The sequence below is a fragment of the Saccostrea echinata genome, unplaced genomic scaffold, assembly GCF_033153115.1.
Source record: "Saccostrea echinata isolate AGI-Se365-2 ecotype Australia unplaced genomic scaffold, CSIRO_AGI_Sech_v1 ptg000076l, whole genome shotgun sequence".
Lineage (NCBI taxonomy): Eukaryota > Metazoa > Mollusca > Bivalvia > Ostreida > Ostreidae > Saccostrea > Saccostrea echinata.
In genome coordinates, this window is record NW_026889825.1 from 1938715 (window position 1) to 1961477 (window position 22763).

At 31.0% G+C, this 22763-nt stretch overlaps 1 protein-coding gene across 1 annotated transcript; it reads left to right on the plus strand.

Moving 5' to 3' along the window:
- The first annotated feature begins 20165 nt into the window (after positions 1–20165).
- LOC133176527 (uncharacterized) lies at positions 20166–22023 on the plus strand. The gene is made up of 3 exons (XM_061311645.1): positions 20166–20370; positions 21436–21489; positions 21633–22023. Exons 1-3 carry the CDS (start codon positions 20182–20184, stop codon positions 21867–21869), a joined length of 480 nt encoding a protein of 159 aa, XP_061167629.1. The 5' UTR covers positions 20166–20181; the 3' UTR covers positions 21870–22023.
- Positions 22024–22763: the final 740 nt, after the last annotated feature.

Sequence of the window (22763 nt, forward strand, 5' to 3'; positions counted from 1 at the left end):
TATTATTCTGGCAAATTAGATGTTTAACATATTATTAGTAACTAGCATTATAGTAAAGAAACGTGACCTGACATAACTCAAACATTTTAAATTTCCGGGAATTGTAAGAAATATACATTTTTACATATTAATAAAAGCTATTTCGATAAAATTCTCGAGGTGAGTCAGAGGGTTTTTTCTGAATGACTAAAACAACAGGGAATAATAAGAAAGCTTATTAAGACTTATATATGATACAAATGTCTCTATAGGCATTATGAAAACTTTTTCCTTGTGAACTCGAAATAAAAGACACCACAAAGTCTGCCACATATGTTTCATATTTGCATGTTTTACTGACAATAGAAGACAAGGGCCAACTGTTAACTAAACTTCAGTTTTTCTACCGTCAACTTTCCCTATCTAAGTAGTACATGTATTTATGTAGTAACATTCCACTATCTCTTGTATATGGGATTTTACGTCTCCCAACTTATTTGATACGTAAGAGCATGCTCTGAATACGATCAATTTTGAAACCGAGGAAGGCTACTGACAGATAAGGTTAAATTACAGGAATTTCAACTTCCTCGTTTAAAGTCAGCATTTAAATTCTATGGTCGTTATAATGACCTTGTAAGCAAATGTAACTTACCATTGGGTCGTGTTTTTGACTGACGTTTTTCATATCAATTGTTAGGTCTTTGCTTTTATACTGAAATTCTGCCTACCTGATCAATACTTAGGGCTCATGGCAGGTATGACCGGGCGACAGGTTTTGCTTACACTCCTCCTGGGCATTTGATCCCACCTTTGGAATATCCGGGCTCCATGTTTTATGCCCTGTTTACATATATGTATGGTTTGTGGATTTTTAAGATCGATTACTGCTTGTTATCTCCACCCTTTTCATCCAGAAAGTCTACGATATATTTTTTGGAAGTCAAAATGTGCATGACCCAGTCCTAGTATAACCACAGTCAGTATATTTTTACAGTTTATCTATTTTTTTTTTTTTAATTCATTCTATACATATATTTAGCAATTGAACTCTGATTAAGAATTAAGAACAGAATGGTAAAAATTGTGAATGGAGTTGCCTTCATAAATTAAAAAAATCGCACTTTGAAATTTGATTGACACAATATCTTAAGTACCTTTCATGAAACTATATCTGAATGTTTGGTAAATACAATCTTATTAATACGAAGAACGCATACAAGTATAATGAACCATTTTTTCACTTGGACGTACATCTCCTATTCAAAATAATTTTAACATCCTTTTATGGTAAAACTGGTATGCCAGGTATTCTATGCATTGCATTAGAACATTACATTAGAAGTTTTTAAAATATATTATACACCCATATAACAAATATAAGCCCATATCAAAATGGTGTGCAAACGATGTATAACATGAAGAAGAACAAAGATTGCACGAGAAAATGAAGAGTTCAGGGTCAAATACTGTTCGTGTACATAAATTGGCGCATTCAAAATTATGCGCAATCACTGGGTATTGAGTTGCTGGCGTATTCATGAATTAGCACTACACACTTCCGAGCCGTATATTATATTTATTTATGATTTCTTAGAGGTATTTTATGAATTAGCGCATTAATTTCCGCGCCAAAACCGCTAAAATATAAAGCCCGCTTTTTTAAGTACACACACAGTAGTCCGTCTCATTTGTCGAAAGGATGATTTAAATTTGATAGACTGATTGAATTTTGTGAAATGTGAAAATAATGAACAGTAGTCCAATTAAACAATACAAATTATGGTCAGAGCAAACACGTACCTCTAAAACCAGAGGTGGGATCAGGTGTCATGGAGGACAGCGCATCCCCTGTCGACCGGTGACGACCACTGTGTGCCTCTTGTAATTGATCGGGTAAACGGAAAAATCTGCGGTGAATTCAGTGTTATGATAATGGCTTAAAAATCTGCATGAAAGACGACAGTCAACATTAGACCTAATGATATACTGTATTTGCAAGCAAGGTAATTAATTATATCAACAACAGAATTTGCGACAGGTTGTCTTTAACGAGATTGTTGATATCTTTGTATCATAAACTTTATTTGTCAGTAGCTGTCCTGATTTATAAATTGTTTAATTGTTTAATTCTTTAAACGAGTCAGATTGTTGATATCCATGTATTATCAACTTTATTTGGCTACAGCCTGTCTCATTTTAGATATTGTTTGTACTTAGAACATGTTCTTGCGTATCGAATCAACTGGAATACATAAACCCCATAGACTGGTGATAATTGTGTATTGCCGCATAAATAAGGGAAGTTCACGATTGAAAAAAAGGTTGAAGTCTTCACGTTTTTCAAAAAAATTAATTGTCAGAGATACTAACAGTATGAACTTGAAAAAAAAAAATAAATCTAAAAAACTTTAAATGTTAATTTGCGATATGTAAATAGTTTATAGGTGTACATGTATATTTTTATCTATCTTTATTGTAAAGTACACTTAAGTAGTACTGACGCCATGTAATATTAGTATGCAATACGTATGGAAATTATTCCAAGCAAGATTTTACATCCCAAAGATATGAACGGCATCCTTACTAAATTAAAATTAATACAATGTATATTAATAAATTATGAATGCACATTACATTAGCACGTTATATTCCAATCATTCTTTTATTATTGATTGCAAACACCTTGTTTTAATAATGGAAGTGTAGATTTCCATGTTGTCCCTTCAGTTTGCGGTCTACCAAACTTAGACAAACACAGATGATTTAATTAAAGAAACCACAATATGTCATATACCTTTGTCCAAATGCGTGGTTTTGTCTATCGTCAATTTCTAGCCTAGTCATCCAATAATTTTTTAAATACGCTTTTAATAGTATGCAAATCTTATTTTCATAACAGTACCCTAAAGCTAATTAAGATTTATTTTGAGTGGCAGTGCTGCAGATTTGTGTTTTTGGGGGGAGTTTTCTATTAAAAGTAGTCATTTGTCATAAGAAGAAAACAGTCATGCTAGATCCTGTAAATTTTCTGTACGTGAAACAATTCATTTAAATTAAAAAAATAATAATAAATTGTAATTTGTAAGCGAATTATATGATCCATGAAAAACAACTGTAGAATGAAATTACGAACTTAATTTTTTTTTAAATATTTCTAGATTGTGTACAAAAGACAGATAACTTTTTTGTGGTCATTTCGGTTGGTAGAAGGAAATAAATAACTACATGATTTAAAACAGTGAGGTACTTGGGCTCTTAATGTGGCATATAAATTAATGATGACACTGAAGTTTACATTATGATGTTTATCATGATAACTGTGTAATTTGTCTGCCTTGATTATTAATACATTGTATACATAATTAAACGCACAGTTTTTATTTGCTTTCCTTTAAGTTTCAGGAACTATCGAATGCAGTTGTTCTGACACTCTTCAAATCTTAGTGAATACATGTATATTTGATTTTTCGTCATGAATTATTTGGTATTCTGACAAAAATCAAACTCCCAAATATTATGAGAATTAAAAAACAAAGGTCGACATTGCATATTTGTATTGAGGGCCCTTTTCTCTTTTTGCTTCTTTGTTTTTATTTAAACAATCTATTAATTAAAAATTCCGAGTCAACCTAGATTGACCTAGATCTATATGTGAAAATAAATGGTATTGAACATACTTTTTGACGAAAAATACAAATTGTCTATAAATTCATCCATTTATTTGATTTTCATTTCAACTGTTTTAATTTTAGGAACAATCAATTTTTGATTAATTGACCTGTCTAGATAATAAACACTTTTAGGGCCAAGAAGAGTAAATTTGGCTCTGACATTCGATCTATTCATGTACAACCTATCAATTATCTGCAGAACACTTTTAGTTTTGATAAGAAATAAACTCTGAAAATTTTCTATTTGGCGTCAATATATTTAAATAAATAATAAGATGTGAATATTTTCAATCAAATTAGAATTGGTAAACACATATCTTGCAAATTTTCAAATGTACTTGCAAATACTATTCATGGAATTGTTCCATGTTGATATATTGCAAATTAATGAATGATTATGCAGGTTCTTTTTAACAATTTTCATTTATAATTATTTTTTAATAATGCTATAATGAAAAAAAAAACATCAAACAGACAAATGACATTCTTACGTCTGATCATAGGTTAAAAATGTCTTCATAGATGTCTACATATGTAAAACTAAAATAAAACATTCACCTTACTATTTTTGCTTTAAAAAAGAAAATATTGTGTTCCAAGAATTGTGCGTATTTTTTCAATGTAGAACATATTTCTCAACATACGAGGACATAAATGGGCATCATATCTACTGCACGGTCAATTTTATCCCTAAAATTACTTTCTATAACATTTAAGTAATTCAGAATGTTTTAGGGGAAAGGAACTTTGAAATAGCCATATATATTTTGTGATTGGCGTCTCCGATGTATGGCAAAAATACTGCAGACTTGCGTTCAAAAAAAAAAATCAATGTGCCATCTATACAAAATTGATGTACACACACTCTTGAAATTTATTTTAAAAAGATGCTTGACTTCCTCATTTATAATATCTATATATATAGTTTTTGGTCTTGTGAGAGCAGGTCTTTCAAGAATATGTTCGAATTCGTATGGGCACTTATTTTGCCCCTTTATTTAGTAGACCTGTTTTTGTATTTTTATGAAGCGAATTTTTATTCAAATCTTTCTATATGAAAAGGAGAAGCTATTGTCAACATCCTTTTTTATCATGCATAATACCATTACCTGCGTATGGTGCTTACGTTTTTCAGTCAATTCGATACCTAAGAGCATATTCTACGTAATTTTTCTTTACAAGGCTTTCTACACTTTGAGAATTTTAGATGGAGCTTACAACACCTACATCCGTACACATGACCATGAGAAATGATTTTACTGCTCCTTATACCATCTTTTCTGCATAATATGTGTAATTGGAATAAGTTGACAACATAAGCCAGTCACTTTTTACGTATTAAGTGTATGTTAACAAAAATAAAACGTGTTACACATAGTTAAGAAAACTTCAATTAAAGTATGCAAAAACAAAGTTACTGTGAAACAAGAAAACATTGACATCAATTGTAGGTACTACAAATCAAATAATACAAAAGATTAACAGGAATTTGAAAACTATAAATCAAATATTACAAAGAATAACAGGCATAGTTTTGTCAAATTTTCCTTTTTGCATGAAAATTAATACATAATTGTAAGCATCTTAACTTACTCAAAATTTGTCACCTCAAAAAGATTTAAATGTCTTCGAATATTAAAAAAAATATTATTCAGTTCTGTATAAATAGGAAATTGGAAACAACAAACGTTGTAACAAGAAATTATGACCAAATTATGAACAAATTTTATTTACTTACACTGAAATGAAAGAAATTCATTCCAATCTAGATCTAATGAAAAGAAGGAAAGGATAATGCAAATTTATGATTTGTACTATTTTTTTTAAATCTAGCTTGCAGTTTGTGAAGTTTACAATTTTAAAAGTTTCTTAAAACTTACATAGACATCCAGCAGATGATAAATCCGGTTACCACTGACGAACTACGTTAATTGTAATTAAACAAAACGGATACAATATACCATGCTAATTAAACAATCTATTTGGAGACAAAGAAACGATGTCAAATTATAAGGTTCGCTGCGCGTTATTTATCCTTTGTGGTAAGAAGTTCAAATGTTAAAAATAATGACATTAATCGGTTTGAGATGTATCAAACCCACGTTGCTTCGTGAAGGATCTAATTATATTAGTTAACACCTAGATGTCTATGTGCCACAGCGCTCACCTGAATAAATTATTCTTTAATTCCTCACAAGTGAATTTGTACATATAAATAGATCGAGCCCCAAATTAAAGCATGTGATTTTAACAGTTTTAATTTTCAGTATACTGAGGCTTTATGCATGTCAACTTTACAAAATTACATATTTTTTTTGGTTTGAGATTTCTGTATAATTCTGTAAAATTCTTTTTAACGAAATAGTTGCCTCAACCCACATACCCTAAGCCTATGCCTTTTTTTAATCCTTTTAATGTGGTCCCGTCCTTGCTCTGGGGGCCATAATTTTATTTTTCATTCAACAAATCTCGAATTGCACCACATGAAAATGCATTAGCTTTACTGTTTGTTCACTTATTATCCTCTTTTACTTTAGATAACCCTTTCAAAAAGATTTTTGCTATTCCAATACACATCTCTGACCGAATTGATTCCCAATCTTAGTCCCTGGGGGCATGGTTTGAGAAAACTTTGTTGTACACATTTGTAGAACCTTATTCGTACATTAATTTGATTATATGATCTTGATGTTCTGCCATATATATGCCTCCACCCTAGTCCGGAATAATGATTTGAATTATCGTTTATGTTACCAAGATTCTTATATATAATGATGAACAACTTAGTCCTGAAGTCCTTGATATGACATTTTAAAAAAAAAAATCACATTTATAAAGCCACAGGTGACATGCTTTGAAGGAAAAGAATTTCTACACTGTATTGAGATACTTGTAAAGTATTCTGACTATATATTTGAATCTTACTATTGCTGGGAAGATTTCTTCTTCAATTTTTTCCTGCTACATTTACTTTAAACCCATACTGTGGGTCCATTCAAGCCCCAGGAGTCATGAGATGAATAAACCTGAACTTACACCACATGAGGAATGCCTGTATTATCATATGATTTTTTTAGTTTCTGCTGTTCCTCAAAATGTTTTGTAAGATTCTATATATTCCTCACCTCAAGACAGGGGGCTATGATTTTTACAAATCTGGACTTACAATTAACAGGAAAATTTCTTTTCTAGGAAAGGGGGGGATTTTTAAGGGACCCAAACCTGTTCTTCCAGATTATGATCCCTTGAAAAAGGACGTAGTCCTCAATATTAACTCACTTTAATCCCTTTTTACCAAATAATACTTTGTGCCATGCAACCTTCAGCTCTGACACAGGTGAGCTAAAACACTAGTCATGGAATGTTTAATTCATTTTATTCAAATTATTTTAATTGCCATCCAAATTATAGATACATTTTTATAGAGGAAGAAAAATAAATATTTAAATTTAAAAAAATTACAAACTCTTTACAGTACCTTGAATTTTTGTTCAATTTTTCTCTAACAGATTCTTGTGCACTAGAGATATGTAGGTTACTGAGTATCAATATTAAGATATACATGTACAACATATTTCAAACTTTTTAAACGTCTTTTAATGAACTCCTTCCATACCTTTTAGGTAGATATCCAGGAACCTAACAGAAGTACATTATCTAAATATTTATCTCCATTATTCCTTTTTTGAATATAACCCTCAATCAATCTCAAGTAATTAACTATAATTTTATAGTATATATTACTAACAGCATACATAGGGTCCAAAATATTATTACATATCATTAAAATTAAAGCTAACTATCACTATATTTCTAATATTTCTATGAAAACTAGTAAACTTCTAGTATACTCAATATTTTTATCTTAAAAAAAAGGGGGTGTTTGTGAAACACTGATGCCCCAGTATGGCAACTTAGTATTATAGCAAAGGTTAAACTTTCTCAAATGCAAATCAAATATGTTGGTACGCAAAGTTAGGTCTTGCCTCAAGGAATAAACCTGTGAAATATGAAAGCCCTAGAAGCAACCATTGAATAGAGATGGAAAAGGTTAAAGTTTTTTTTTCAAAAATATGTCAAACATCAAGGTCAAATGGTCAAAATTAATGGTGCCCAAGGAAAGGCCTTCTCCCAAGAAATGCACAGGTGAAATATGAAAGCCGAAGCACCAATAGTTCAAAAGTTATGACGAAGGTTAAATTTTTCCAAAAGTAGGTCAAACTTAAAGGTCAAGGTCAAAGGTCAAAGGTATTGATATCCAAAGAAAGCTCTTGTCACAAGGATTACACATGTGAAATATAAAAGCCCTAGCATCAACTGTTCAAAAGTTATCGCCAAGGTTAAAGTTTTTCAAAAGTAGGTCAAACTCCTAGGTCAAGGTCAAAAGGTCAAAGATATTGGTATCCAAAGGAAGGTCTTGCCACAAGGATTACACATGTGAAGTATGAAAGCCCTAACACCAATTGTTCAAAAGTTATGGCCAAGGATAAAGTTTGGTAAAATTTTGCAAAACTGGGTCAAACTCCAAGGTCAAGGTCAAATATTGTGGTACCAAAAGAAAGGTCTTGTCACAAGGAATACACATGTGAAATATGAAAGCCATAGCTCCAACCACTTAAAAGTTATGGGCAAGGTTAAAGTTTTTGGGTACAAACAGACAGACAGACAGACAGACGGACGGACAGGGCAAAAACTATATACCCCCGAATCTTCGATACGGGGCATAAAAATATTAAGACCTTGATGGGCTGAAACTTCTCAGTTTATTGAATATTGAAGTATTATTTTTACTTCATTATATACATATCACGACAGGAAAAATATATGTGGTTAAAATAAAGGAAACATAATGATAAGGATGGTCAAATAGAAGTGCAATAATGCTTTTCTTGCTTTAATGTCCCTCTTGTGTATCACTTTGATCGACTGCGTTCGAATTCTGTGGTAATAGTACACAGAAACATCAACCAACATGTGCAAGAAATGGCAATTGTCTAGAGCAAAAAAAAAATTCTCATTTACAGTGTCTTTTTCAACTTTTATTATCTTGCATCTTATATAGGAATTAAATGGCTATTAAAGGCCTATGGTTTTTTTTTTCTTTTTTCAGATAGACAACACAAAGGCGTCACTGAATAAAGACTCCCGTGAGAAATAATAGAGTAAAACACACTTATAACGAAGACCAGGGACGGACAATTTTGCTTCGTTGTAAACGTAATTCGTTTTATCTGTTAAATTCACAATGTATTTTAAAGCCTCGGGGAATGAAAATCAATACGCTGTAAACGTCAATTTATCATAGGCGTATTTGCTATAAGCGTGTTTTACTGTAAGTTGTCAACTACCCCAATATTCTGTGTGTCAGCAGGCTGAATATTTCAGCCTATAAAACAGATTGTTACTTAGTACTTATAAAATATGCGTTACAAAGGTAATCTGAGTGAATGTTATTTCATAAATTCATACCGGTAACCTTAGGCAGAATATTCAATGTCATTCATTTATCATCAGTCGGAAAAACCTCGAACTAATCTAACTGGAAGGATTAGACATATATATTAAAATACAACATATCGATTTCATGAAAAGAAACGATGTACATTTGGTAAGATACATTACCTTATTTAAAAAATGGAAAGAAAGGATTAAAATTGTCATTTAACCATCTGTTATATATTTTTAGAAATGTACAAATACATAATGAAGAATGGCCATTAGAAAAAGAAATCCTGTATTTTATAATCAACATTATTTCTTGTATCTTTATACCTATTTTTCCCCAACGGATTGTCCATATTTCAAAATCACAAGATAGCCATATTATATCGTGGACATTAGAAATGAATATTAGATCTTTTCAACTTACATACGCACTGTTTCATTAATTTTGTAAGTATACAATGTATATAGATATAACAACAGTGTACTTTGAAAAAAAAACAACTTATGTTAAACTCTTTATTTTTGCTAAAAATATTTATACAAATAACTTGATAAAGAAATATGAGGCATTAATCATAAATGAGTCAGTAATATTAAATTTGCTTTATTAAGCCAGCAAATATATCTACCGATATCAGCGATCAAATTTATTTTATTTTGAATTCATTTTTTTTTTTAAATTCATCTAAAAGTTCTTAAATCAATGTTTAATTAGAATGCAAAGAAGAAATTAATCTTGAAAAGATTCTCTGTCAAATAATTGTTCAATATCCAGTTTTAAAAAAAATCAAGTATTTATTGTTGATAGCTTTCAATTTCGTATGCTTCTTCTTAATCCCTCTTGAAAAAAAAATATAAACGTTTGTTTGCTTTTTTCCCCAAAACTGTGTAGAATTTTGAATAATCTGTTGTTGAGTTTGATAAAGTGCATCATCTTAGAATAATATGTGAAAGTCATAAACATTAACAAATTAATATTAAATATATAGAATGAAGTCAAGGATCATGAGCGTCGAATAGTTTGTTTTCATGTTCATTGGTAACTCATCTAGACGAAAAATTTAAAAACTACCTAATTAGTAATATTTTATTTATTTCCAAAAAGAGTTTAAATTTTTTGGACTTAAAACATTTAGCAAAACGAAGGACTTTGATTTATCTTGATACATTGTCTCTTAAATATTTCAAATAACATTTAAATGATCCTAAATGTTATGTTACTATACTTTATGGGTACCTATTATTTCTAGTTTATGATTTTGTTTGAATCTTTAAAAGAAAAATTTCAAAAATTAAAATTGTTAAAGCTTATTACTTTTTTTAAAAAGGATAAAATTGTAAATTTTGAGAGTTAAAAGGAAAAATATTTCTTCATCTACATTGGATTAGGAAAATTCTCATTATTACTGCCTCTAATATATAGTTCAAATAAAATAAAAATATACATTAGGACTTTCCTGTACGGTTATATTATTAAATTAAAGATCATGCTTACTATCAAGTTTTACAGTACATTCTCTTTTTAAAAGATCCAAGAAAGTTAAAGCATGAATAGAACAAGTTTTATGCTATGTGATATTACTTTCCTGTGCACCATATGGAAGTTGATAGCAATGTTTAGATCAGTTTATAGATTTTCTCTTCGAATATGTTTCTTACTAATTAAAAGCATTGTCGAGACAAACAAGATGCTTTTAAGACGACAGGAAACTCGCTACAAATTTAGAACATCACATTATAAGTAAACAATATAGCAAACGATTCCGTATCATATCACAATTCAACTACTTTTTTTTAATTTAAGAAATACCAATTTAAGAGCCTTGTAGAAAATGCAACATTCGTCTTACAGTCGCCAATTTGTGTACTGTAAATTGAAAGATATTTTAGATACAAAAGGCAAGTAAAAGTTCAGATAAATAAATATAGCTGACGATGCAAAACTGCACAATTATTGAATTATACCCTTGCTGAATAAGTTAACTTTTTTCTTTAGTATATACATGTATTACAGGGTTTGAGTATTTTGAATATAGGAATGGTAAGCTGAAAAATCAAAAGTTTATGAGGCATACACTACTCCGTAAAAAGTCTGTTTTTTTCATTATCAAACCCTAACACATTATATGTGGCTAGAATAAGCAATTATCTGTCATATCAATGTTACTACATCTCCAAAAATAATACTGGAAACGTTAGAAATATAAATAATTTTATTTGGAAAAATAATCAAGTTAAAAGGTCAGTGTTCAGCCAGAAATTTTAAATCGGTAAAAGTGGATTGGGATGTCCTAATCTTTAAACATAAATTAATAATTAAGATTGGATTGGATCAGAGGAATATTCATTTATATTGTTTTTGTTTGTTTGTATGTTGTTTAACGTCCCTCTCGAGAATTTTTCACTCATATGGAGACGCCACCATTTGCCGGTGGAGAGCTGCAAATTTTGTCCTATACTCGACACTTACGGCCATTGAGCAGTGAGGGATCTTTTTCGTGCCAGCACCTACTGCGACACGGGACCTCGGTTTATACGGTCTCATCCGAAGGACCGGTCTCCACGTCCCACAGTGGGATTCGAACCCGCGACGTAAAGATCAACTCTTTACCTCGCGACTCTAACGCAGACGCTCTACCACTGCGCCACGCGGGCGACAATATTCATTTATAAGAGAACCAGGTAGAGGAGTATTATTCTATCTTCTTTAAATATTATAAAATTGAATGCATTTATAAATACCAGTTATCCTTCTAGTTTAAATGCATGTATATCGTTACCCAAATTTTACAGATTTTTATACATAGATACTGTACTATATTTTTAAGACTCTATGCTTAAATGATAACATTAGCAGTAAAAATTTATGAGAAAGTGTTGGGGAATACACACTAGGTATTTTGTATATTGTGTGTGAGTTATTTAAAATTGGAAATTGGTGAAGAAATAGAGAACAAAATTGAATTTTTAAATTAACAGAAGTTCTTTGGTCTTCAGTGATTTTGTCACAAAAAATTTCTCATCTGATTGTATCAGATACTGTGTATGAAATTCCAATATTTGTATATCTGTCTTTTCCAGAGCTTCAGAAAAATATGTTTAATACAATTCACTCATTGTGGTACATATCACTAGAAGGTTGAGGAGAAGGAAAATTAGCCGATCAAAAAAAACCCCAAAAAATCGTCTTTAAGTTGCGTAACAAATACACAGTGTCCACTAACGCGCATCAAAAATAATTTAGGAATTACGCTTCCCATTCTGTTTATATGCATGTAAACCGAGCACAATGCCAGGCAGTACACTATATAAAGATAGGCAGATGTAGTGTTAACCTCACATTTCTAAGTCAATTGAGATGGAATGGATGTTCTTGGTTGTTTGCTGCAAACTTATGAATGGGCCATGGCAGAGATTTTTCCCAAATTCAAATTATAACTTACAGTTGTACCATCATTCAGTTGTAGAATAGTGAGATGCAAAAGGAAAAAAAACAATCTGCAGTGTATGGATATTTGCAAATGTGAAATCCTGAACAAAGCAGAGAAAATTCGAATTAAGTGTAGAAACAACTAAGTTTTTCGAATTAAAGTAATAATGTTAGCATTCCTTTATCATTTTTATAGTTGCATTACACTCTGTGAGATATTCACACATTCTTTCTCCTATTTGAACGACATTAAAAGAAAATTAGAAAAATTGCATGTCCGCCATTTTGAATCGCCATTTTGACCTTTTTAACGCCATTTTCATGAAGGCCAGCATATTTTTTCGGATTCAGCATACTCGAAATAGGTTAAAAATCTATGCTGGACCAAATAATAATTATTTGCCGTTAGAAGTATTTTTTTCTATAAATCGGACAAGACTATAGGTAAATTGGAGATCTTCAAGACCACATTTCTCAAAGACGCTGAAAATTCACCTTTTTCATGCCTTAGTGAAATATTACCTGTGTGTGTGGGGGGGGGGGGGCGGGGGGGGGGGGGGTAAATGTTCGTGGGCAAGCAAACATTTACTGGTTCATGGGATGTAAATTCGTAGGTATAGATATTTATACGGTAGATTCAGTGAATCAATACGTTGACAAAATAATCGTGCATTTAGGGGTAAGGGTGACCAAGAACATTGGTCCCCAACGAACAATAATGATTCCACAGTATTGTAAAAGGTGATGATGACGAACAGTGATCAAGCTCATCCATACAGTAAAGAAAATGAATCATGAAAGGGCAAAAAACGGACAGCATTGATCAGGTAAATGCAGAAATCAGTAGTCAAAATGCTTTAAAAAAATGGCCTAACAATTTGGTGAGAAACAATTTGTGAGTCATAATACGGCCCAACGATAGGTTGTATTTGAAAACAAGGTCATTATAAAGACTATAGAATTTGTGAAATGCTGAATTTAAATGACAAAGTTGAAGACTGTAACATCAACTTATTTGTCAACAGCTTCTCTCAGTTTTTAAATTGATTGTACTCACTGCATGCTCTTGCGTACCGAATCAGTTGGCATACACATCATGTACATGTGATAGTGGAATTTTACTTCATAAATAGAGAAAGCTGACGATGGAAAAGCTGAAGTCATTCCTATCTGTGGTATAGTCCAGTTGATAGTTGACCATTTGTGTCTTAAGCCAGTAAAACATCCAAGTATGAAATAGATATGGCATTTTATGCTGTTATCTTTTATTTCGACTTCAATGGGATATATAGAGTTGATATATGAATGAAATAACTATTGTTAATTAAAAAACGTTGCCAACGAATATATCGAAATTTATTCATATATTTTAATAGTACGCCCTAGTACTTTATGTAGAAAAGTTTATAATACAGAGCATCATTTTAAATATTAATCTTGATTGGGATTATTCTCCAACATTGTTATGTTTTTTTTAAGATTTCATACATGTACATCTTGCCAATGGTGTTTAAATATGTATCATTTGAACATAAATTCACTTGAATATGAATCCTACTAACATATGAATCCCACTGAAATATAAATCCCATTGAAAATAAATCATTAAAGTACCAGTACATAGTCCACTAGGAATATGAATCCCACTGAAATAAGAATCTCATTCAAATATATAATTTCGAATAAAAAAAGGAACCCCCACTAAAAATATCACTAAAATATAAATTCTACTAAAATACGAACCCTACTAAAATATAAATCTCACTAAAAATATGAATCTCGCTAAAATATGAAACTCACATAAATATGAACCCCAAATTATACTCTAAAATATCAATCATACTTTAATGGGTACAAATATAGTACTTACTTATCTTTGGTATATATTATTTAAGGCCAATTGAAGTAATATTGAAAAGATCGATGAGAAAAGGGCAGAATAAATAATCAAGGTCACCAAAGCTTGGTAGTCTTCAGTGTTAACCCGTGATAATGGAGGTATCAATAAATTTTATTAAAAATCCCATTGTATTTTTCAGTTTCCTGTTCTGTAGAGCTATTAAGTACAATAGTGTTGTAAACTGTTTGGTCATACTATCTTATCAACATCTCTTCACAAACAGGGAGTATCATAATTGATTTTAACCTTTGCGCATTTCTCTCATTAAAGAAAAATTCGCATGTTTGCATTGATCAATGGGAAGTTTGGCAGAGATACGCTAAATAATAGGTTGTCGATTTCTCACATTTTCATTAATAAAATATCAATGCGTCTCTGTGAATATGATGAATTAAGTAAAAACAAGTGTGATCTGCGTTGGAGGAATTTGAAGTTAATAAGGACATCCACGCACCCTAAATTATCTAACAACTTTCTGAACTAAAAGCTATCATCAGATTTGAGATGCTGGTCAACTATGTAGAAGAAGTCTGTTTTATTTCAGATGTGTCTCTTTAAATTGTACTAATCTGGTGATTGGTTTCAAATTCTGAGAAGAATGTCTGAAGCATATACTCATCACTGTGTCTGTCGTGTTCTATACGTTAGCTAAGTGGCCAGTATTTTTTTAGTTTATCGATTCTGATTTTTTTCCCTACGCCTTTTTTCGTCTGGGAGTTATAAGTACTTGTGTATGTTTTATCGTTCTTTCACTTCAATTCACTTGTCATTCCAAAAAGGGCTTACGATAACTTAAGAGGTATGTAGCTTCTAGGTGCTTAAAGGATTGTGTTATAGTTATTCTTTAATGAATCAAGATTAAATTTTAATGTATTTGTGACTTAAATCTCTTTTATTTATTCCCTTGCAAATTACAAAGTTAAAAAGTGGATTTTGTTCTGTCTTGGACTTTTGTTTTGATTTCTTTTAACTCAAATATTAATAATTCTGAAAAAATAATGTCTTAGAAAAATATATACTTATCTGTGAATGAAGTTGAATTTAAGGATTTTGCAAATAATTCATAATCCAGAGTAAAGAAGTAATGTCCATACATCTTTTTTTTTCCTAATGTATACATATGTGTTAAGAATATTTTCCAATTTTCATCAAAATAAATATCCAAAAAGATTACTTTGATATCTAAAATTATGTTTTAAAATCTAATGACATAAATTTACGCTGGTAGAAAGGTCAAATTAATGAAAAAACATCTGCTTTAGATATATACATGTAGCTGTAATGGCAATATTGGTTGATGGTTCATTCATGATATTCTTTCATTCTTCGAAATTAGAGTTATACATAGAAGCATATATTAAAGACGTCAAAAAAATAATAAAAAAGAAGAAAAGAAATCATCAACCTGTCAATTTTATTGTCTGTTTACTAAATATAGTATTACAAATATATATTTCTTCAAGATTTTAGCAGGCTGTTGACAAACAAGCTAATGATACAAGGATATCAACAATCTCGTTTAAAGTCAACATTTCTATGGTCGATACAATAAACTTAATTGCAAGTACAATCTGTCATTGTAAAATTGTTGACTGACGTTTTTCGTACAAATTGTTAGGCCATTATTTTCACTCTGAATTGTCTACGGATTTTCCCCCTTCACCCAGTAATGACAAGGAGCACACGGAGGGTGTGATCGGTCGACAGGGGTCCTTACTCCCAAATGGCACCTGATCCCACCTCTGTTTTCAGAGGTCTGTGTTGGCTCTGCTTATAACTTGTATTGTTTAAATGGACTTTTGAGAATATCAGGCATCTCATAAAGATAAATTTATTTATGTTTAAAATATTTGAAATAGAAACACTTTCATAATATGCTCATTCTGAATAATTAAAATTAAGTTAAAAATTGTGTGATATTTCATTGTGAATAAGCAAGTTGATTTTGAAAATGCATAAGATCCGAAGCTTAAATTTACAACATATAAATATCGACAGATGCATTCTGCTGTTAATTCCTTTATTTTATGCAAAAACATATACAGCTTGAGATCTAAATAGATAAGTATGGCAATATCTAAATAGTCCTTTTTATTAATTATGTCTAAACTACATTTTATAAACATATCTATAGTACTATTCTTACATTAAGAAAGAGAAAATTGTGCTATTCTATATGGTAACGTTTAAATTCATTAAAGAGTTGATTGCATCACGTTTTATTTAGTACAAGATATAAATAGATAAGTACAATATACCCTAACAAAGCTTAATACACAATTCAAAAAAATTGGTAACCCTCGTCATTTTAATGCGATGTGCTTTTTTTTATTAATATGTCGTAATCCGTTTCAGAAAATAAGTACATGTAAATGATAGAATTACCACGTTTCACGAGCCGCGATGTTCTTTATCTACATTTATATATGGGATTTGCTTTAAATACTTAATGAAAGCGCAAGCCCGTAGAGCGCGAAGAAGAGGGGGGGGGGGGTTCCGGGTATAGTCTTTTGCTGTTGTTTTCATATGAAAATTTTCATTTAGATGCTGTTTGTCTCCCCGTGCTGTATGACTCCCCGGAATTTTTGCTGCTGTGAGGTTGTACACTAGCACATCCCAGCATTTGAAATAAAAATGTGCCAAAGATTTACAGAAAGCCCTAACGCCCCCTCCACCACTCCCCCTACCAAAATAGGATTTTTGATTGGGTAGTTAACTTTTCTTGGCTTGTCAAATTTTTGGGAGGTTCCCCCTACACGACCCTGAAGTGGTTCATTCCTACAACTAGTATTTATTGTACATTAAACTCAACTGATGACAAGAGGACAAGAATTTCATGGACAAATATTTTCATACCATATTCAAGCTTTATTGACTTTAATATCTTTAAAAACGTAACAGTTCCACGAATTTTTTCCAGACAATCCCCGTTACCCCTTTTTTATATGAATTAATTTTCAATCAAAATGTTTGCTTAGTGAGTGGAACAATTAAAATTAAATATCAGAATTTGGGGGGAGGGGTCCATTAAGTCTTAATTAATATTCATGTACTTATAAAGAACTATAAACGTCATAAATTTTGCAGCTGAGCCCACGCAATGTACATGTGACATGTACGGATACTTGTTAAACATTGAGCAATACATTTGGCGTATGGTTTTGTTAGAACTGCAAAATATACAGTATACCTATTTTAAGTTCTAATATTCGCCTATTCTCTTCAATGCACTCTCTAAAGATTTCGAAATTTCAGAGAGTCTGTCTTCCGCATGCTTGTTGATTCTTATGTTAATCCAAAGTATTCCCGATGTTGTGTATTATGTTTGTTTATTTAGCTAGTTTTGTCTGGTCGTACCTCTCTCTTGGACACGCACTTAATAACTTATTTTTATATAATTATTTTCTTAGAAAAAGTGTGCCTTGAAAAGCAAGAGGACTTGAAGTACATTTAGATAAACTTCAAACGCTTCATATATATCTATATTTTCAATTCAATTTACACAAGGCAGTTCGAAGTTCAAAACGTCAATGAAATGATTGCCTTGAAATAAATTTTTATCATTCCTTCCGATGTTATAGTCTGTTTAGATCTATAACATCAGAAAAAATGAGAAAATTCAAAAATCCTCTATTATTTTCATTTCCAAAGACCAAATACAAAAATCGTCCTTTGTATTTCGGGTATAAAGAAACACATTATAGAGACAAACATAAGAATTATTACAAGGGGTGAACAGGTTTTGGGATTTGGCAATATCAATGGAAAGTAAACAAAATAAAATAATTTAATGAAAAAAAAAATATTTTGCTTCATATTTTTTCATACTTTCATTGCCAAAGACCAAACACATTTTTTTTTTTTTTGGCAATCTCAAATACGTCAACATTGATGAAAATATAAAAAAAAATCTTTCTGTCTAAAAAAAAACATCTGTCAATCAACAGTTGACGTAAGAGACTTGAAATCTCTCTGCTCATTTATTGACTCGCGCATTCCGATAGCGACAAAATTTATTGAACAAAGAATATCTATTACTTTTTCATTTTCATGGGAAACGAAGCAAAAAACCTAACCATAAATTTCTTTAACAACAGGCATAACACAACTATCTCGAGCAGTAAGCTAAATTAATCCCCCCTTTCAGGTAAAATAATTGAGTCGTTATTTTAAACCTGTCAGCAGGTAACAATTACAAAAGATATTCTAAGCCTCGTTTACAGGTGTTAATTTTTATTACTCGGATTTACGCAAGGTTGTAGATTGTTAATAATGTTTTTCCAATAATTTATAGCATATCTTTTCACAGTATGACCACAAATACACCCGTTACCTTGAAGTTTAGATACAAGAATTGATTACATGCAAGTTTAATTTTGCTATCATGCAAGGCTTCAAACCTTTTTGGGGTATTTGGGTATTTTTGGGTGTTTGGGTACATTCATGAGTTCACGATTTTTTTTTTTTAAAAATAATGGTTATTTCATTTTATCTGCTCAAAATAAATATGAATGAACGTTTGTAGGAGTTACCCAATAGTCTGCGTGCATTTCAAAATTTCTTTAATATAATATTGCATTTAAGTAATCTTTGTATATCTTTAATGTATCATAAACACCCTCTAATAATAATAATCAGTATTACAAAATTGTATTGTATCATTGATAGTAATAGACATGTTTTGGCTATTTTGGCACGGCCTTTCGTGATTTTATCCACGAACACCGCAAATGGATAATATTTTTAAAGATATTTACGCTTAATCGTGATTTTCCCAATAAATGCAGGACCTATATTTGCACTCAATTTAGAATTCTCTAATTCTTGTATCTAAACATGAATATAGCAGCTATATCCGCGAATATAGTGAGTAAAATATTTGATAAAATTTGTAAGGTCATGAATGTACCCAAACATCCTTAAAGAAAAGGATTTAAATGCCTTAATAACAAAGTAAGGATGCCAGAACGTAACCTTGTATAAAAGATTGAGAAGCAATGTTAATTTCAGTATATGTAAGAAATTTTGAACAACAAAGCATGCAGATTCAAAAATATTCATAGAGTGTGGCGTATGTTTTACTAAATTATCCCAAAAAATTGGTATGGTTTGGGTTTATGATGCCCTTAAAATTCGATGTTTTCAAAATGTTTTAAAATTGGTTTTAAATATGTTGAGATGAATGCATAACTGTGATAAATCAGGAAAGAAAATGGTAAAAAGAAAGACTGTTTTGGAAATATGACGTCATAAGTTCTTACATTTCTACATTTTAAACAGAAAAAGCCTAAAATGACTCATTTTAAGGGTTATTTTCTTTATGAAAATAGTGTCCACAGCCGTCGCCAACTTCAATTTTCGGACATGTTTTGTAAAAAGTTTTGAGAAATCAAATTTCTTAAAATCTTTGTGGGCGGTGCATGTAGTCTAGATTGTCTGAAAGAAAATTATACTGAAAATTGATGTCTTCTGCTACTTTTTAAGAAAATACTTGAAAATGCACAAATTTATGACGTCACTATTGGCATTTAGGAGGTCATATACGCAAAACGATCTTCAGGACCTTATTGCAATGTCTTTGAATAATTTAGAAAGCATGAGTTCTAATTTCCCACAACGATTTCATATTTATATAAAAAAGAAATACAGGTTCAGATCTCTATTGAAACCGTACCTTCTTTACTTTTCATTTTTCATATCATTCGTTAATTTAAGATTCTTTTGACGTTTTAGGACGTTTGTTGAACCAGACCATGCTCTGTAAATTCTGGATTCAGGTATTGGTTGCCGTAAGCCTATTGACAGTTTCATTTGGTCAAGTCAGTTTCTCTACGAGCTGGGGTAGTGGGAAAAGGTCCTCTAATACAGCTCCATTGGTCGACGACATCTGTTTGACTAAGACAGATACGAAATTATTGTACGATTTAATGAGGGTTATACAGGTAAGTGATAATGTGTTTTTCCTCAATTCACTTCAATGTTTGCGAAAGGGAATATAATAGAAAATAAAAGTATTGATCCGATATTGTGCGGTATTGCTGATTAGTTTTACACATTATTATTCTGTCATTTCAAAAATAAAATTCTCTTTAAGTATTTTGTTTACCAATCTTCGTTCAATATATCGTTGCACATGTCTATGAAAACATATCATCAAACTAGTATACAATGGGTTTGGAGATCAAGTCTTCCAACAATCTATATTAGCAGACCTATTTTTGTATTTATTTTGAGGCAGAATTTATTCGGAGACTTCTACAAGAAAAGAAAGTATCTAGCTGTGGCCCTGAGTTCAACATTTATACATATCGACGACGTTTTATCAATTAACAATATTTATTTTCATTCCTACGTTGATTCGATATATCCCTTTGAACCCGAAAGAAAAGATAACAGTCTGACACATCTGTTTCATATAAGGATATTTTACAAGAAAAAGACATTAATGCTAACCTAACAACAAATCTTGACGATAAACGTGATGACTTCAACTTTTCTATCGTCAACTTCCATTATTTATGCAGCAATATACTTTTGTCAACTGCACAGAGGGTTTATGCCTCCCATATGATTCGATACGCAAGAACATGCTCTACGTACGAACAATTTCTAAAATGAGGCAAGCTTCTGACAAATAAGTAGATGAAATAAGAATATTAATAGTCTCGTTTTCAGTCAACATTTGGAAATATCTAAGGTCGATATAATGACCTTGTTAGCGAGTACAATCTATCATAGAGTCGAATGTTGACTTACGTTTTTTCACACAAATTGTTAGACCTTTATTTTCACACTGATTTTTTCGTTTGCACAATCATGACAAGGAGCATACGGAGGGTGTAACCAGTCGACACGGGATGCTTTCTGCTCTATGGCACCTGATCCCACTTCTGATGTTTTTAGAGATCCGTGTTGGCTCTGCTCCAAATTTGTATTGTTTCAATAGACTTTTGAGCTTGATTACTGTTCTTTATCTTCATATCTTCATATTTTCTTCTTACATTCAGAGGCAAGCAGAACGCATAATTGCCTGCAGTCGCAATTACGATGAATTGAAGCGGGTATGGTATGTAGTAAGCAATATCTGCATTTTAACACTCTGAACTATTTTATCTTAATATCTATGTGGTTAGTTTACAATTTTCATTTAACATTAAATAAAAGAAACGCATTATAAATCGAATATCTTTTTGGTTATTTGCAGACTCTCTCACATATCTGGAGGACAAACGTCATATCCTCTACGTCATATCCTCTATGCAATTTTAAACGAGAATACGAGAAAGAAGAGGAACAATCATTAATTTTGCGACAAATACTTCGAATTTTCTATCAAAAATTTTATTTCCAAAAACAAACTTTTTTAGAATATTTGCAAGCAGAGCAATCTGGAAGGTGGTTGTGTTATTTTTGGAAAAGTTCACAACTGTTATCAATATAATGAAGATGAGATATGAATTATCATGCAATTTCAAAATTAATTAATGATAAGACATGTAACATACATGTATGTAAATGATGGAACGTCTGTATATTATTAATTCTTGGAAATCGTATGTTATTTCTTTAGTGCTATATATATTTGTTTTTAATATCTCTCGAAAGAGTCTTTTGAGTGGATCAATTTATCATTTACAATTGATATTACATACCTTATACATCTAGTTTTATATAGTTTTTGTTTAAAAACCATTCATTGCCAAAGATAATTTTACGTCATACTAGTATTTTGTTTTTAATTAGCAGGAAAAAAAATAATGATGCCAATTTTTGTAATTCAACTATCAACTGTATTGAATATTGGCATTCACACTCTAAAATAAAAGAAGCTCAAAACCTTATGTTAAATTTAGAATAAAAATCGTATAATTTTGTATGTTGTTGTTTTATTTGTCTTTGTCAAGGTCACAATCTGAAGAACTAAGCATCAATACTTTGCCCATAGCGTAGCCACATGAACAAAAACTTCTCTTTTTAAAACATGCAATAAAGCTTACAAAAGTGAAAGGTTTGAGAATTGAGATCAACATCACTTCTCATGGTGATATCTGCAAATGCAAAGCCATTTGGAAATTAAGATACTGAAGAATCTGAAAACCCTGATTGGAAAAAAATGAATTTATTCTATAGTATGTTGTTGGCTATGACTCTATATGTGTCATGATTTTGACTCAAATCATTTATGAAAGGTTTGAGTTAATGAACAATCAGATGCAGAAACTGTGTCTGGCCATTAATTTTTAACCCTTGACTGGAATGAATTCAAAATTTAGCATGTTGTTGCTAATGATCATTTTGTGTGTGAAGATTTTGAATCAAGATCATATCTCAAGAT

Coding starts and splice junctions, on each gene's coding strand:
- LOC133176527 (XM_061311645.1), top strand. CDS start 20,182: ATGCTCTGTAAATTCTGGATTCAGGTATTGGTTGCCGTAAGCCTATTG. Junction 20,371..21,435: donor ATTTAATGAGGGTTATACAG/GTAAGTGATAAT, acceptor TCTTACATTCAG/AGGCAAGCAGAACGCATAAT. Junction 21,490..21,632: donor ATTACGATGAATTGAAGCGG/GTATGGTATGTA, acceptor GGTTATTTGCAG/ACTCTCTCACATATCTGGAG.